Raw genomic sequence first — 19,680 nt, 5'->3', positions numbered from 1 at the left:
TGGTCGTTCCTGCTGACCTATTCCAAACTCTCCCCATCTAGTCTAAAATTTAACACAAGCTCAATACACCAAAGGGATTAGACGAACACTCCTGGTTAATTCAGGCCATTTCTCCAGTCTGTCAAAATTTTTTATAATTCTAATCCTGTCCTCCAAAATGCTTTCAGATCCTCCCAGCTTGATGCTGATTGAGCCATTATTAAGCGCGCTTTCCACCCTATCATCTGAATGACTCACGACAATACTGAATATCATCCTGGACACACTGGGATGTGTCTAGCCCCCCACCAATACATCTTCATGATTTGACAATGAAACATCAACAGTCTCACATCATTACATCTTTGTCCGTATCTCCTTACTTATTTCAAAAGTCATTTCACATAGTGTGAAAGTTAAAAATATATCACATCAACTAGTTCTTCCCTATCCACAGTGTCTCTGCCTTTTCAAGGAACAAATGAAGGGAATCTGGCATGATTTGTTGTTGATAAATATATTCTGTCTGTCATTAAGACCTTTACTTCTGCGTTATTTGTTGATAATTGAAGCTAGGCAAGCAGTTTGTAGATTTTCACATCTTACTCTTTTTCTCTTTGTAATGAAAGACGGCATACCTAAGTTTTCAGCCTTGTGTAGCCATTCTCCACAACTTCTCCAAACTGCTGGCTACTGTGCTTGGCAGCCATAATGGAGATCTGCCATAGCCATAAATCTTAAATGCTCTTGGATGAATTTCAGCAAAACTAGATACTTTGAAGAGCTATGTATAACCTATTATTTTCTTGCACCAACCCTAATTCTTAAGTCTTTGCCATCTTGGAAACATAACGTGTTTCACTGGGGTTTCTGTGTGGTTTTGGTTTGGGTTTTTTGTTTGTTTGCTTTGCTTTTTTGTTTAATATCGCTGGCTTTTCTGATTCTTTCTCCAGATACTTACACTGTTGTTCTGTACCAGTTCTTGTAAGTTTAAACTACATCTCCACTACTCTAGAATTCCACTTCCAGTTCCAGATCACTGTACAGCTTGTGCTTCAGCCAAGTTAGTCTTGCTGCTTCACAGAAAGATGTCTGCTAGATCTAATGACATCAAAGGGCACATACAATTCTAACATGTCTAATTTATTTAACCTAAGAAGTTTCCTTTAATCTAGGGCAATTTAAAAAAAAGTTATTCAAGGCTTCTACAATATCAGTTACTCATAAAATCAGAAAGACAAGACATTCTAATTTATCATAGCACTTATGTCTAGTGAGTGGGAAATTTTAAATTAGAATTTACTCGTTTTTCAAATTTCAACCTAAAAATTAGAATATTCCTTTAATACATTTAATTTCAAGCTATGAATTCCCTTATGTGTGTTTAAGAGAGGGATTCTTTGAATTAAAAAGGAAAATAAAACCCAGTCTGCCTTCCACATTACAAAAGCGCTCGCAATGGGGAAAAGTAATGTTTAGGGTAATTTAATTACAAAAGTTTTACAATGGAAATATTACAGAAATAGTTTTCAAAGCACTCTAGCCTGCTACCTGCTGATTGCTGTGCACAACAACCAAAGTTTATAGTATAGTTTATAGCGAAACACAAGGAACATTATGACTTGGATACTAAATCATAATAAAAAAAATAGAAGGCAAGGGCTAATTTTACATTACAAAGTAAATATTCTGTTCATCATGAAAAGTGATAAATCTGGGTTACTTCTTTACAGCAATGTTTTTTATACCTCATTCTCCCTATTCCACTCTGGAAAACTCTCTCAAATGTATTAAATTGCAAGTTTAGGATAAAGTATAATCTGTAAACTGGGTTCTTTCTCCCTTCAAAGTAACATAACATTTTTCTGTTCAGCTTCTATAATTCAATTATTTTAAGCCTCATGTGACACCAGGCTTGAAAAAGGAAGCCTTGTGTTATGCCAGAAGGTAATAACGTGTGTATGGGCACTAATATAAAACAAATTAGGCCTATTTTAGAGCTGGAACAGCATCTGTTTCATGTCTGTACTTACTGGTTAGGATGTTTCTTGGTCTTGAGTAGAATTTTATAAAGCTATGGCTGTTCCATAGACTATGGAATAAAAAAATCAAAAGCTTGATTTTAACAACACTGAAATCAGAGGAATCTGAAATTTTGATGTAAAAACATAATGGAGACATAGAAAGGGGAAATTAAAAAGATTCACAGCATTGACAGAAAAGTAAAGCACGTATGATTACATAATTAAAATTTTTGGTGGAAGGTAGGTAATCACTGTGATATTTCCAGGTTTCAAAATGCCTATAGTCTTATGTCCTAACTGATAAACTACTCAACCATATCAAGAATGAGATAACATGTAATTATGCTGAAAAAAAAAAAAATATGTTAACTTGCTTGCTTTTTCTCTGTGTGCTGGTTTTGGCTGGGATAGATTTAATTTTCTTCATAGTACCTGGTAAGGGGCTACATTTTGGATTTGTGCCATTAACAGTGCCAATAACACAGGGATGTTTTCGCTACTGCAGAGCGGTGCTGACACAGAGCCGAGGGCTTTCTGCCCCTCACCCCAGCCCAGCAGCGAGCAGGCTGGGGGGGCACAAGGAGCTGGGAGGGGGCACAGCCGGGACAGCTGACCCCAGCTGATCAAAGGGACATTCCATACCATATGATGCCATTGCTCAGCATACAAAGCTGGGGGAAGAAGCCGAGGATGTTCAGAGTGATGGCGTTTGTCTTCCCAAGTAACCATTACACATGATGGAGCCCTGCCTTCCTGGAGATGGCTGAACACCTGCCTGCCCATGGGAGGCAGTGAATAAATTCCTTGGTTTGCTTTGCTTGTACACACGGCTTTTATTTTACCTACTGTTCTTTACCTCAACCCATGAGTTTTCTCACTTCTACTCTTTTGATTCTCTCACCCATCCCACTGGGGAGTGAGTGAGCAAGTGGCTGCATTGGGCTTAGTTGCTGGCTGGGGTTGAGCCTTGACACACTGTCATTTGAGTCTCTGTAAGTTACAGAATTCATAAAGTATGATTTTTGTAGCTAAACTTAAAAAAGACCATTTGGGGCCATCTAAATTTAAAAATTCAAATAAAGAAATATATTATTTCCTTACCTGGAAGTCTTAAATCAGCTTCAAATTAAATGTAAAGGCCTTCATTTAAGGTTAATTAGCTTTTAGTTTTAAAAAGTTGGACACATTTCAGAGAAAAATATTGTTTTGAAATCAAATTTTAAGTGTTTCATTTTAAAAAGTTGAAACAAAGTAACTCGCCTTCTCAACCTTTTTTCCCCCACTAAAACTATTCACTGAATTTGAATGGAATTCACTGTTATTTTTGTTAAACATTGCTCTTTACAGAATTATTATTGACTAAGAAATGTTGCCATAGTTCTACTGGTAATAACACATTAGCTAGAAAAAACAATTCAACCTGCAGATTCCAGAATGAATTTTCAGGACTGACAGTTTTAATATCCGTTTAGTGTTAAATTGAGTAAATTTGATTTGGAAGCCCCTAGGGAAAAAAAACCTGGGTTTTGTAATGCCATTTGTACAAGCTGTGACAAAGTAGTTTGAAAAAGGATTTATGATCAACCATTAGAATAAAAACCAATTCTTTGGTTGGCAGTATTCATGTATCTTTCTATTTCTCTTAGTCAGTCACAGAATAGTTGATGTTGGAAGGGACCTCTGAAGGTCATCTGGTCCAACGCCTCTTGGTCAAGCAGGGTCACCTACAGCCAGTTGCCCAGGAGCACATTCAGACAGCTCCAAGGTTGTTTGAGTTATTAAATCACTAACAACAATTACCTTTGACTTAAAGAAAGAAAACTATCCAATCACGGAGCTAGAAAGTGCTATATGAGCTAAGTGACAGTATGCTTAATGACTACTTGAAGCAATCATCACAATTTGCAAGGAAATACTAGGTTGAAATTTCTTCAGAAAAAGTCTTATTCCAATAATTTTGAAGTGCATTTATACATGAAAGATGAGACAAAATCTATCAGACTGAATCTAATACAACTCTAATGCACTGATTAAAATCTACATATTTTAACAGTTTTACAGTTGCTCAAAATTACTGAAATAGTTTTCCAAATCTACCACAGCTTGTAATGTTATTTTCAGTAAATTTTATTTGATAATTTGCTGCTCTTCTTAAAAAAATAAATGTAATCTGAAGAATTTTCTATTTTGCTAGATCCTCTAAAGATTTAATAGAACACACTGCTACTACTACTTTTTGCACTAGAGGAAAAAGTGTGTGTTCTTAGCATAAGAACTGCTAAGAACACACACTGCAGAACTTGAGCAACAGCCACCATTAGCCCAAAGCCTTTCAGACACTGCTTGGAACTTGCAGAGTTTTCTGTGATCATCATGCATCACACACCACATTGTGTGTGCTGTGCTGTGAAAAACTGTTGAAACACATAATATGTGGAATTAGAATTGGCCAGCAGTCAGGAAAATAGCTCAGATTTTGTGCAATAGGCAGAATACTATTAACTTTAACGTTGCTTCAGATGCAATGCTTATAAACAGACTGATATTCTATAAAATGTGTTGCCACTATCAGCTAAATTAACCTAACTTTAACCCCTGTCATTTAATTATCTTTAATTATCTAATTTTTTTTTAGATTAATTTAGGCTGAAGAATTAAAAATATCTACAAGCTGTTAGACATTGCTTTCATATTTTAGACATTCTCACATTATATAACAACTGGGAGTTGTCATTTGGGAAACCACCACATACAGTTATGAAAAACAGTTTGCAGAGCTTTACAGAAAATAAAAATACCATATGCTACCATTCATTGTAATTCATGGTCTAAGGTATTAAGAATTCTCAACTCTGACATCTCACATGCACTGTTTTTCTCTAAGAATAAACAAGAGAACTATTAAATCAAAATCAAGTATCATCATAAGTCATTATTAAAGAAATCTGCATAGCCACAAAACTGGGGGGTTCTGCATGGTGCTATAATATGGACAGAATTTCTATAGTCCCAGCGTTCATTTTCTGAAGAAGTAAAATGAAGTATTTCCCATTGGGAATACCTGAAGAAAAGCACTGCTTAACATACATTATATTTATTAATAAAGAAAAAAAAAAAAGGATAAAAAGGGATTTTTTTTCAGTCTAAGGAACAAGTCTAATTACAGTCTAATTTACCTGTTCCCTCAGCGGTGACTGGAAATAGCCTATTAAATACACCAGTGTTATAAATCTCAAATTCAGACTTTCTTGCTATCATAAATCAAAAAAATAATGTATGCAGGACATAATTGCCAACAGATGAAGTTCATGGCTTTAGATGAGATTTCACAGTGGTGTGAAACTCCAATTCATCATTCAATCCTCCACCATATAGAAAAGTTAACCTCTGTGACATTTTCACTGAACCCCTATGCAATGCTAACAAAAGAATTAGATAATTATATTAACTCCTATTACACCTTTTCAAAGTTAGTTCTGGTGAATGCATTATAATCTTTTTTATTCTTACAGATCTTCTTCAAAGCTTATTTATGGTATTTTTGGCATCGCCACTTTACAAAAACTTGGAGAATAGCTAAGGAAATCAAGCGTCAGGTGACTGACAAAATCAGGCATTAAGAAAGGAAAGACAAACACTACTCTGGTTTTCTGAAGAACTGCCAGGAAGAATCAGAAATTAGTATTAGAGTCAGACTGAAGTTGCAGACTTCAGATTTGAACTGGAATTTTCCTCTGCCCTTCACACAGTCACCTGTCACTACAAGAGAGAATCTGCAGAAAAATTGATTTGTAGAATATCTTCCCCTGTTAGAAAATGGATTTGCAAGATTTAAGAATTATTTGTGTCTCATACATTTCTTATAAGTGATAGGATTGATGACATCTGTTAGCAAGCCTCAGTGAAGAAAGAGGAAGGTAAAAGTTTCTACTTGTGCTAATTTCAGTCTAGGCACACCTCTGAAAAAAAGGAAGGAATCTGAGTTCTTGCGATAATTTATAACCTTTTCCATTTTCCTAGCAGCAAGCATCATTGGAAGGTTAAGCAAATTTTGTTAGGACTAGGAGATTGAAATATTAAGAAGGAAAACATTCATAATGTTAAGACCATTGTTTTTTTCTTAGACAACAAAGTAGTTGTAAAAACAATAGCTATTTTGTAAGGAATCAAAGGAGTTAAAGCTTATTAGGATGTTATATAAAGTTAAAGCATTAAGATACTGCCAATGTTTTTTAGATATAGTAAACTAGCTAGAGGAGTACAGAATTGTGTGTTAGAATGGCAGACAGTCCATTCAGCATGGGAGGTCCTGGATTCAGGGCATCTGTTGGAACTGATGTAAAGCATCCACGCAGTGCAAGGCAATACAGAGGAGGTTAAGTGCAGGCACTATAAACTGTGTTTTTTAAGAAAAGTACAAAGAACAAGATTGCATGTCTGTATATGTGGTGGTAAAAGGCAGGCAGAAAACACACTTCTTAATCCAGTCTGGGCATCAGACACTGACAAAAGATACCCTTCTATACCCCCAGGTTTGTCTTTTCCTAGTAGGAGACAGCTTTGGATATCAGAGCAGATGAACTTGCATTTTATCCAACAGTTATAGATTGCATCAACTATTCCATAAAGCAGCTACCACTTTAGTGCAGTAAGAAAGATGCATAGAGGCTATGGTTTTTCCTAAGTTTCACACACAAAGCTCTATCTTTAACAATTATTAGTCAGAGATACCCAAGTTATATATATGTATGTTTGCCTAGCTCACAGTACTTATTGCAGAATGCAAATGAACGCAGAGAAATTTTCCTGTGTTTTGTAAGACAACCCTGCTTTAATTCTTTAGGAAGAACAGACTATCACATTGCCAAACAATTCTGAGCCTCAGCAATTACTGCAAGTTCAAAGATTAAGGCTTGGCAATACATCGTTATCTTTTCAACACACACTTTTAATAACAATCATGTAACGTTTATACAGTGGTGAAAGGGCCTCAATTTTAGTGAGCTGTTGCTCCTGCTATAGTTCACAAAATTTAATTACCTCTTTTCTCTATGAACCATTTCCATACTAAATCCAACATTGCAGTGATCAACAATCATTCACATCTAACTCCAGCACTCCAATTGTCCTACGAAATTCGTCAACGCTACAAACTACTGACCTTACCCTAAACCCATCTGATTGCAGGCCAGTTGGCTTAAATTCTCTTGCCACTCATCAGCACAAACATGGTTATCAGCAGCTGACCTGTGAATGGTCAGGAACATCAAGGAATTCATGTTTTTAGACAGGGTAACTGCAAAGAAAAAGAACAACAACTTCACTATTATTTCACAGTTTTATAAATGTCATACTGATGACATACATTTACAAGTTTTTCAAGATGCTGGCACTTTTGCTGATTTGATATGCTCGATAGCCATGTAATTCAAAACCAAGGCAATCATGGGTACCAGAACCTTGCTAACATTGATGTGCATGAGACACTAACCAACAAAGGCATCTTGAGGATTAGAATAAACCAGAACACTCATGACTCACCAGCACAGGTTCACATGGGTTTCTGATAGCTTTAATATTGTTAAATGATATTTTACCCCACAAACAGTCCAACTGAAATCACTGAAATAATTTGTGGGATGAATGCTGCTTGACATAAGTGATACCATCATTTGTCTCAGTAATATGCACTGTTCCTGTCATAACAATATGTGGGTGTGATTAGAGAAAAACAACTACTGTTTACAAGAAAGATCATATTGCTCCTCTCTTAACCCATGCATAACTGTGTGTGAACTAGTTTTATTACACACCAAAAGCTTCGCAAAATGGCCCAAAATGAAAATTTACGTCCCTGCCTTTCTAGGGTCCCTTAAAAGATGTTGGGTTGTGTGCATTTCTTCCCCAAATACATACTGGTTTTAGTTAAACTATTCCTGACTTTGATAGTACTAATCTTAACATAGCCAGTAATGACGCATTTTTCCTATGTGCTGAAGGTGCTTTTGCTTTTCTCCCACAAGAAAGGTATGTATTAATCCCAGAATACCCCTTTTCAGATATGCATTTCTAGAACAATTCTTCTCTGTTGCATATGCTTTATTAAATGCTGTTGTTTATTAATGTTCATACAATGTTAAACATATTTTAATATTTACACAATCTACTTCAACGTGAATACAAAATACTTGCTTCTGTAAGCCACGGTACACCTTTTTTCTGTATTTAAAAATACAGAAGCATCTCAAAACTTAGTAATATAAACTACTGTCATGTATAGAAATACATGCTAACTCAGTGAAATCTCAGAGGACATACTACCACTTTCCAACTTGCTTCTTTTCAGTTCTATTTTTTTAAATCCACCTTCATTTTTATTTAAAGAATAATTCTTGGAGAGTTTTACTTTAACATCACACAAAACCATGAATCCTAATCTGAATACAGATAGTAATAGCAGGTTACATCGTTCTGCAGGTCTTTCGCCAGTGCAAAGGGGACCTAGTAGGACCATCATATTCTCACAAGCTCTGAACCTGCAGCATTGTAGTCAATGGGAGTTTCACACTGATTTTCACAAGTACAGAATCAGGGCTTAGAAGCTTTGCTCAAGTGAATTCTACATCTGAATGTCTTCCTATCCTCTCTCTTCTATCCGCAACACTTTACGCACCATCTACATATTTTAGAAGTTCCTTGTCACTTTTCCTGTATCTTTGCACTATGACACTGCACACTGAGCCTTTCCTTTCTCTTTTGCCCACTTTCTTGCATGCTTTCCCAGCCACAACCCAGCCTCCCTTTAGTAAGAAAGGGAGCATCTCTCCGTCATGACAATTGTATTCTACATCAAACCACCAGTGACTACTACCATCACCCAAACATCACTTCCAGGCAGCATGCACCATGGTGGAAACTTACCACAGTCCCATTCATCTGAGCTGTCACTGCAGTCTGCTTGCCCATCACACCAGAGCTCACGTGGCACACATTCATGATTGGCACATTCAAGTTCACTCTCTTCACAAAATGCTGCAAGGACAAAAACATGTTTCACTCTGAGAAAGAAACGATGAATGTGAAGTTCACATTGAGAGTGAAGAAATGGAGGAGGGTGAAGGCCGGCATAGATCAGATTTATGGAGATAGAAAGCGAAACAGATTTACAACAAAATTCAGGATGGACATCACTGAGGCTGAAGGTGGTCTCTGTCATGCAGTAGCAGAGGCAATCACAACTCAAAGGGAAGGAGGGGGGTCTGGAAAGTGCAAGATCTGTTTGTGGGCTTGTCATATGAAACCTGAAAAAAATATTTTATTGTAATGCATACATATTTACTTTCATACACAGCAATTCTATGTTCACTTTTGGATATTCCTTTGCTACTTAAAATCATGGAATTATGTTTATTTCCACTTTAGAGATGGGGAACTGATTTACAGATAAACATGCTCCACTTCACAGTTAGTTTCACAGGATTTCCTGAATCTCTGTCCAGTGCAGGAATCACAAAAGCTTCCATTTGAAACCGACTTTTAGCTTTCCCACAGTCATATCAAACCCCCTCCAAAAAGGCAGGCATGTAGCATTACAGTACCCCCCTCACTAACACACTTTTATTCCAGCTTCTATAAACCCCATCATTAGGGAATTTTGAGAGCTGCAGGACAGCAGAGAGGGAGATAATGCGTGGAAGGAAGCTGCATTCAGTTTTGCCTATGTTTGGCTGTTTGACTGAACCCAAGCATTTATTTGCAACACTAGTGCAAAAAACGTACTCCACGGTGAAAACCATAGAGATAGAGCAGTCAGTGCTGTCTACTCTGACGTAAGTGATCTTTCTGGCTCCGGAATAAAGTGTGCAACACTAGAAAAAGCTCTCTAACTCTGCCTTCCAGGGAAGCTGGAAGCCCTCTGCTGGGAAAGCTTTGCTGCCATTTTGGAATGTAAAGAGGAAATACAGTCTGATAACTATAGACGAGCTTAACTCAAGCCCTCAATCTTTTCTCTGCCATAATCTTAAGGTGTGATCATGAGCAAATACCTTTAATGGCACCTTCCTTTTTTTTAGATTACAGCACACAGACCACTTGGAAGTCAAATGGTATAACCTTCACAAGGAAAAGCAGAATAAGAAACATTCTGTGGGCTGACTCTTCCCAAGAAGAAACAAAGTTAGATCTAGTGATATAAGCAGGATGCCAATCATTTTGGCAAATGTATTCATATGTTCCACATAGCACACCTCCTGTCCCTGCCAACACAACTCCAGAGACTCAGGAGTAACTTTTTTTAAATTGTAGAACTATATCCTATGGTCCCAGCAAAAAATGCTGAAATACCAGGATTGCCCCGAGAACTAAAATTTCAGCTTTCAACCAAGTTTACCAAGCATCTCTTTCTTCTGCAGGCTGAGTGTCACCCTGTATATCTTTTCTAGTTCCTTGTCTTAGGGACATGTCCCCCCTCCAGGTTTTCTCAGAAGAAGAGAATTCAGTGTACCACTAATATATTCATGCAAGTGAAGCTTACATCTCACGGCACCCACTCCCAGCTTCTCATGCAGGGTGGGAGCCTGCAAAGCAGCTGCTGTTTGCAGGTGTTCCACTTCCTCCCATCCAGCCAGTCAGCTGCACAGTTGAAAAAGAACACACAGGGCAGCTCCCGCAGGGGACCAGGGGCCTATTGCACACTGTCAGCACTCTGAGACAACTTACAGTGTGCATATAGGCAGTATGCCCATACCGTCAGAGTACCATGCTAAGCTTTGCATCTCTGATACAGTTTGGACTGTAGAAGCAGCCTGTGGAGGCCAGTGGGGAGACAGAATCTAAGAAATGTCAAGCAGAAGAGAAATCAAATAAAGCAGGGAGACGTATGAAATTTACTGAAGAACAGATCAGAGGGAAAATCAAGTGGAAATCAAGAAAAAAAGAGCAGTGAGCAGCTATACCTATACAGAAAGAAGTTGAGAAAAGTTGGGAAAAGGAGGCAAGGAGCTAAGAGGAATAAAGAAAAGAAGCATGAAGACACAAGAAGGAGGGAGAGAGGGCTGGTGTGACCAAGGAGACAGCAAAGATCCAAGGATGTGAACAACAGAGGACACAAGATGAGGAAAGATCAGTGCCATATAAAAACTGAAAAGGAAACTGAGGGAATGACTAAGCCTTTCTGTTGTAGAAAACCTTTTTTTCTTTCATTTATTTTTCACCCCGAGATCCCCAAAATGTGATCAGCCCCTCATGGGACTAACAAACGGCATAAGCACTTACAGCAGTTCTTTTCATCCATCATGTCAGGGCAGTCAGGGAAACCATCACAGATCATAGTGTGTTTGATGCACAGCTTCTTCAAAGGACATTCCCAAAGACCCCTTTCTCTACAACCTGGAGGCAGAGAAGCACAGTTTTGAAACACAAGCATGCAATATCAAATCAACTGTTTTCTTCTTCCTTAATCCTGAAACATCCAAAATATTTTCACTTGCAATTTAAATTTTAAAAGGTACCAAGAATAGTTGCTAATGAAGAAATGGAAATAAGATTGTCACAGCGCACACTTGAGAAATGGACATAAAATATATATTGCTTCATAATACTTCAGTGTTTTTAAAATAATAACCTGTATTATGCTACATATATCTATAAGTAATAGTTTAGGTATCAGCTCAACTAGCTGAAAACCCATGCAGCACTACTCTTGAAACATTTTCTAGTAATATATAAACTTTTCTAATCCTTTGGTTTTTCAAAAGCAAATCCTATGACAGCATGGAATCTCCATGAAATGGTGTAGAAATAGGGTTTTTTTCTGGCAGGACTGATACAGAATCTAATACAGATTACAATGAAAGGTGGAGGGATGCTGTTAAGCATTGACCACAAACACTTTTCCTGGTTCCATGATCTGAGACAAAACCAGATTGAAAAAATGAGAAAGACCCAGTGTTGTATGAATCTTTCGGAGGGTTCATTTATTACACAGAGAAAACACTGCATTCTTGTCTCTTCAAAGTCCTGCTAACCAGCCTCTCTGATTTCAAGAGGAATACTTAAAAAACCGTGTTAAAGTGCTTTGACAGTAAATTTCCTGTTAGTCAGCTACAGCAAATTAAGAATGGCTCAAGGTACATTTTAGAAAAGTGTTTGCTCTTGTTTTATTTCACTATTTATTTCCATCAACTAATAAAGCACTGCACTGTGATACCAGTTTAAATACTCTGACATACTGATGACCTGCACATCTGATACTCTGGTTTGATAGGAAGCCATAAAACCAATGTGTTTTCCTGACTAGAACAGGTGGTTTGATTGCCTTGTTTGGCCTGTTCTGTAGATGGTAATACTAGTTTTCACTTTAATCCAAGCTCAAGTTCAGGTGACAGCCCTGCTTGTCCCCACATGCAAATAACTGAGGTATGAACCCACTGCCCTTGAAGCAGCAGCTCTGTTCTCCTGGGCCTGGAACTACAGCAGCATATCAGCACTAAATTGCTAAGCAGATACACTGTTTCTAAGAAATGTTATTCCAGAAGCCAGTATTTTACAAACATGAACCAGAGAATCACTACTAGCTCATGTGATTACTGGAAAAACCTACTCACATTTTAACTGTAAACAGATATGTGGAGCACTTAATTTTGTTTAGATTCAAAAAGCCATGTAAATAAATGTTACAGCCTAGAGAAATAAACAGGCTTCAACCTGTGAAACTAATTCCATGTGATCAAAGAACTTTCCTGGGTATCACTATTTTCCAGGTCTCCTCCTTGACAGTATTTGTGATAACTATTAATGAAAAATTAATTGAAACCAAACAAAACCTTTACTTTTAATAAAGAACAAATAATGTCAGTCATTTGTTAGGAACTTAATAAGAAAATAAAATTAAAAAAGCTTAAAAAATACGATTTATGAACCTTGCAATTTTTTAGTAGAGTGTTTACAGGTAATTACGTTTGCTTTTCCCCTTCATCACACATTATAGTGTTACACTGAGAAGTGTACCATGACTCTCCAAAATTTATCTTTCAGTACAACATTGGCAAATATAGAGACAATTCCCTATGAAAAATGCACTACTTACTGAATTCAGTGTTCAAATACACTATTTTGTTGGTAGAAGCCATCTACCATTTGGTGTATTTATATTTCTTCTCTAAAAATTTTTGTGACATACATTTTTAATTTGATGAAAATGACATGGAAGTGAAAATGGAGGTAGGAGAACTTGTCCGTATTTAATTTACTCCCATTTCAAACATATGTTTTGGCAAGAGAGGGACTCACATATGATCTTACCTTCATTATTCTTCAAAATATGAAGCAAGTTGTTCCATTTGTTGTTCACATGTATATTCTCCATGCAATTATTACTAAGTCATTAACATTAAGGTCACCACACTTTTCTCTCAACTAAAATACTACAGTCAGAACTCAGATTGCAGAAAACAGTGAAGGACAATTTTGGTTTTGAATGTAATGTCCTCAGTTTCTTTAGTACTCTTCTAGGACCCTCTTCTGCTCTCTGCCAAAGGCATTGTTCAGCACCCAGTAAATTAATATGATCAATTACAATCAAGCATATTTAATACCACAAACTCTCTCAATGTCTATCATCATAATAATTTTCAGAAATTATCTTCCTCACACTTTCCTGAAATGCACTCAGAAGTCTCACATTCAGAAATCTGGGTCAGATTTTCTCCCTGAATCCTAGTTTAAATGGCACTAAAGCCTTACGATTTCACTGCAATTACACGGGTGATATTTACCCTTACAAAGATGAAATGTTATAATTTTCTCTCACAAATAAAGTATGTCAGGGATTACTAGGAGGAGGAGACAGTGGGTGCTGAATACAGCTCTACTCTGCATAAGTAGAGTATACCTTAGTCCCTTTTGGACTGTTCTACCTTATATTTTTGGCTAGAGTAGCTTAAGCATCCAAAAGCTGTAGTTAGTCTTTTCCAGCCTTTCTCCCTGCACTGTGAAGTTCCATGCCTGTCATTTAAGGCACTTCAAAATACAAGGTTTTAAATTTAAATGCTGACTGTTTTTTAATGGTATAAAAACAATTTCAAAGGATAATCTAATAAAATGTGAGGTAGCCATTTACACATGGAAAGATCATTAAGTTTTGATTTTGTCCTGCACACATGGAATATGAATGAGTCAGGGCAGTTGCTTACGGAGCTTTACAAGGACTGTCTGTTCTTCACTAACAGTATTACCCCTGGTCAATCTAATGTCACTCTGACAGCGGTAATTTCCTACCAGATAGTGTCTTCCATATTTATAGAAACTGATAAGAATTCTGCTGATTGCTAGTGACATTCTGTCTAGACTATAGAGACAGAGAGAGATCCACTCAAGAAATGAATGTTACATATTAGCGTAATATTTCATATGTTAATGTCTAGGAGAATAAAATTATCCTAAAAGACCCATAGCAATTAGTGTTCTAAGGAGTTAAGAACAGGTGGCAACAAAGAATATTTGGCAGGGAGGACAACTAAGACAATTGATTCAAAGGTAAAGCGATGACAAACTCTGAAAGGGTCACTGTAATCAGCAGCTCTGCCTTTCCTTTATAATCCAAACAGGAGAATGACCTAGTATTAAATCCTGTTTCAGTGAGTATACCTTTCTTTTCTTTTTGGTTTCTTTTTGCAAGGGGAGGGGAACAGGACAGAAAGAGGAAAGAGAATACAAGCATGATTTGAAAACTCACAGAGATTGAGAATATATCGTGCCTTAGTGACAAATAATCCCTTGGCCACTCCAGTCATTAAAACAACCTACTCTTAAAAAAGAAGCATTTTATACAGCTGGCAAGCTTGAATTTTAGCCTCACTTCAACTTTCAGGTGTTGGATCTTATTTTATTTTTGTGCAGCTGAGTAGAAAGACTTTTACTGCTACAGATTGTTGCTCACACAAACTGTGCTTCCATCTTAACCTGCTCTCTGTTAAAAAACCAAGTTGTGCACCTTAGCCCTACTCTGCTGGAATGTTTTCCAATCCTTTACTCATATTCACACCTCTTCTCTAAATCTTCAGTGATTTATAATTATTCTCTTTGCCCCGAGGGATGCCAGGCCAGCATGCAGAACTCTATGGAGGCTACACCTTAGTCATGTAAAGAAATAGTATAAACATAGTATAAACTCCCTTCTCAAAATTCTCCTGCCAGAGCACACAAGGATAAGTAGTGACCAAGAGATTTGTTGGTTGTTCTTAAGTTCAATACATCCCCTTAAGTTAAAAGTCAAAAGCATCTTTACCATAAGTAAACACAGAAATATACTGGAGAATAAAATTTGTGGTTACCACTTTATGCTTGTACCTACAGTTTGAGGCTGACCAGTCTGGAAAAATGTGTAATTCTTGACCCTTGCAATATAGAGTCCACTTCAGCAACACAGATCTTTTGTAAATACATCCTAATGAAAACATGACCATGTATGAATTTAAAACTATGTTTACGAATTCAAGATTTAAACTTCCAGGAAGTCACATTTCAGCTCAGTAGAACCTCCAGCAATATCAAACGAATTGTATCTGCAGCATTTTTTATCTTGATTACTAAAGAAATACCCAAACATCCTGGAATACAGTTAGCAGAATCTAAATTATATCATAAATTGCATTGACATAAACCAAGAAGGATGCTTGCTCAAGTATTTTTACTGCTGCTAGTCTTAAAAAAAAACCCTTTCAAACATTTTTCCTACAGAAAAGGGGCTTATCCTCTGAACTGTCAGGTTATGGTTTGAGTAACTGAAGAAAAAACAAAAGTCCTTTTCTAATGTTTCAACTACTCTCCATTCAAAAGATTCAACTCATTGATCTTATTTACCACAGCTCTCTTCATCACTATCATCCTCACAGTCAGCTTGACCATCACATCTTCGAGATGCCAGGACACACCTCCCAGAACGGCACTTGAAGTGACTGGGTGAGCATTCTGTCAATGACAAGGAACAGGGAGAAACAAGACTCCATAAGCTGCAAGCTTAATCATCACATGGATACTTATTTATCACTGTGACTGATTCATAAGGGTAAATGACAGGAATAGAAAGCTTGTGTGATACTGAACTGGAACTATGTAGGAGGTAAGACTCTTAACAATTAGCTGTGAACGGGGTGAAGCAATATTTTCCAGAGCTCTCCCCTCACATGCCACCCCTTGTCAAATTTTAAACCTTTGCCAAGTAACTGCCATACAATGTTTGTATTGTGAGCATTGCTTTTCTAGCTCCTCTTCTCACTGTTGTGGTGTTGTGTGAAGCAGAAACAGCTCATCTGATGTGCTGAAGTGAGTATAAGATCCCCAGGATAAAAAAAAATATATATATTTGGGCAATTGTGTGGCTATTTGAATTGATTAAACCACCCATAAATGTCAACAAATTACCCCTTACATCGCTTCTGCTTCATCTTACAGAGTACCATTTTGAGAAGGCTTTATTTAGATGGTTTTGAAAAACCCACCCATTTTTTCATACTGTACATGTTGCTGAGTTTGATGTACAACCTCCATCATACATTGCTGTTGTAGGGTTTTTTCCTTCCTGCAAAATCTCTCAGATGTTTAATACCATGCAGTACAAAAGATACCATCAATGAACATGGAAGCCTTAGAAAACAAAATTCTACCAACATTCAAGAATAACTCATTACGAAAACAACGCAGTTCACAATGCATACTGTCTTGGCCAGCAGTCTTCTTGGATTCAGCACTGACTCAAAGAGAACTTAAGCAATTCAACGCATTGTAATTACTCTGTCAATTACAGCTTAAGTTGGAAAATCACCTATATTTTGTAATTATGAACATTTTAAATGCTCCTAGAAATTTAATTTCTTTTCTAACATTTTTTCCCCAGAAATATTTATATAAGATTTTAAACTCCCAGGAAAGACTTTCTAACCAACATTGGTAGTCAGCAGAAACCAGGCACTGAATCAACTTAAAATTCTAGCAGTAAATGAATCCAAAACACCTCTGACAAGACTCTTAATCAGTTACAATTTTTCTAAAAGGATACTAACCCTCCCTTCTTTTTCACTGATTTCCCAGGAATATCTATTTCAATGCTAAGATGATCAATAAGCAGTGAATCAGCTTACTAGGCAGAGTCCCTCTAATTACAGTGAGAATATTTTTAGATTATAGTTTTATAAGTGAACATAATTTATCTCTAGAAATGGAACACTATAGTCCTGTATGCAGTAGTATATTTAAAATACGATCATTCTATGCTACATTTCAAAGCCAAATGATCTAATAACACAGGGAGGAAGGTTAAAAGACATTTGACACCTGAGAAAATTAAATCAGATTATTTTTCTCTAAGTCACCTTGTTGTACTAAAATCTTACTTTTCCTTTCCTACACAGTGCTGTGTAATAATGAATAATTCATTTCCACCAGCCTACTGCTGTAGAGGGAAATTATCTCCTTGTCTCTCAAGAGTCCCACAACAGAGGATTTAATTACTGTGATACCACACATACTTATAAAATCCTCACAGTGATACGTGCACATGGTCTTTTCTTGAAGAAATAGTACTAACCACTACAGACGCTTCACTTTTCTTGTGATTCCTTCACTACGTTCACAGCAACACATCTTCACTAAAAGAACTATAAGCTAACTAGCTTTCGCTCATTGCTTTCTCTAAGCAAGATCGTGGCTGTGGAGAGACAGTCATCATCGTGCAAGTGAGCAGAAGAGTGAGAACTGGACATGATCAATATATTGCAGGCACTGTAGCTCACACCATCTCACTGTTTTCCCAGCTACTTTACTGGCATTTTGGCAAGAAAAACAAAAGGTATGTCAGAATCCTCACAGATCTCACATCTGATAACCACTGCAGCAGGATAAGCTGCACTTTTTTCTATACATCGAAAGAATATCTAAAAGCATTTAAGGCAATTTCATTCTTTTGTTCCATGTTTGTACTCACAATGTATTATGGCAGAACTCTAAAACTGAAATTTGTCAGTTGCTACTGAAGCTGGTTTGGCACAACTTTCTACAAAACTTTCCCCAGACAAAAATCCATGTGCAAACAATAGCTGGCAAAGACACTAACATTACAGAATTTTTCCCAGAGCTGTCGTGAGGCTCTGCTTTTTTAAGATTGCCAAGATTCTGCCTCCTGATTAGAAAAGCATTATTATGTCATCTAAATAGGTAAAAAAGTGAAGTATAAACACAAGCAAGCAGTAGGTGTAGTGTTAGCAAGAAATCTCAAACACTGACTTTCACAGATTGAGGGTAACTGAGCCTTACTTTGAATAGATTTCTTATGAGAACTTCCTCTTATCTGCAAACTGTAAGGATACAAATTCCCTAAAACCCAGTTTGGAATAATTTCCGCAGTTTAAATATTACAATTTAAAGAGGAGGTATGGGGGAAAAAATTAGTGACTTTGGGAACCTAACAAAATCTTTAATTTCCTGTTATATGTATTTGTAGGAGTTACCTTCTACATCTTCATCTGGTGTTAGACAAGTTTGGTTGTCTGAGTTCTCATCTGGAAATTGAGTGCAGTCAGTATCTTCTGGCCACTGCAGACCTACAATCCCAAGCACAGACTCACAGTGTTCCTTAGACTGTACGCATAATGTCCTGAGGAAATAAAGTGGAATCGCACAAAATAACTGAGTGAAAGTCTTGGAAATTCCCAGTTACTGGACGTTAATAATCCTAGCCAAAATTAAAGATGAAGATCAAGGGAAACTCCATTAATCAGATTTCTTTACATGAAAAAATACAAATATAACAAAAGATATGTTCCTATTGTTGAAACATTATTTAAGTTACTGTATGCATACTATTACCTGAGTTATAACATAATGGCCAGTTATAACTACTTACAAACATTCTCTCTTCTGTAAGGGATGGCAGGGAACCTTTTATTGAGAATCTTTTATTTATTTCTGTCCTTTGCTCTCTGCACACTCAAATCTTTGGCCAGAGCTGACCCTTCCCAAAAGCTACTGCAAGCCATTAACTTATCAGTCTGTGGTGAAAAAATTAAAATGTAGATAATCTTCAAAGTAGCGTCAATCACAGAGCATATGGGACCCTATTGCAATACTGCTAGGAAAAGTGGAAGAGTAATTAGTACTTTTTTTTTTTTTTTAATCCTTCCCACGTTCCCATACCAAGTCTCACATTTGGGGTGTCAGAATACTTGGTAACAGACTTCTCAATTTACTTCTCAGTCGAATCTTACCTGTGATACTATCTATGAATCAATCTAACAAGTTAACAGTTAAGAGTACACATCACAAAACAGAAATCTCCCCCTTCTTGGTAGGAGAAAAAAATACAAGGTAAAAATAAAAAAAAATGTAGCATAGAAATGTGTAATTTTTCACAACAGAATTCAATCTAGCACTTTTTTAAGAACGTTAAGTGTATTTGGCAGTTAACTAAAATATCTCTTTACTCTCCCAATTCAAATACAGTAATGGTATGCCTAACGATGCCAACACATAAAGGGCATGAGATTTGACCAGGATTATTCCTCATACACATCTGTCACAGTTTTGAAACAACACCGAAGTCAGCTGGAAACTACTTCAATACACAGATAGTGTAATCTCCACGTCAATATAGGCTACTGTGACTAGGAAAGCATTTACTGGTCCC

General features: G+C 36.9%; 1 protein-coding gene across 1 annotated transcript in view; it reads right to left on the bottom strand.

Moving 5' to 3' along the window:
* The window catches only part of CORIN (corin, serine peptidase), a 146,485-nt gene that overhangs the window by 17,943 nt on the left and 108,862 nt on the right, over positions 1-19,680 (bottom strand). Inside the window, exons 12-16 of the mRNA XM_037393916.1 lie at positions 18,506-18,651; positions 15,864-15,971; positions 11,277-11,390; positions 8,925-9,035; positions 7,170-7,299 (exon numbers count right to left, since the gene is read on the bottom strand). Of these exons, the coding sequence (XP_037249813.1) occupies positions 7,170-7,299; positions 8,925-9,035; positions 11,277-11,390; positions 15,864-15,971; positions 18,506-18,651 (609 nt within the window). The remainder of the gene's footprint in view (positions 1-7,169; positions 7,300-8,924; positions 9,036-11,276; positions 11,391-15,863; positions 15,972-18,505; positions 18,652-19,680) is intronic.

This window comes from Falco rusticolus, chromosome 1 (genome assembly GCF_015220075.1).
Source record: "Falco rusticolus isolate bFalRus1 chromosome 1, bFalRus1.pri, whole genome shotgun sequence".
Lineage (NCBI taxonomy): Eukaryota > Metazoa > Chordata > Aves > Falconiformes > Falconidae > Falco > Falco rusticolus.
This window is presented reverse-complemented; position numbering and strand designations above follow the sequence as displayed.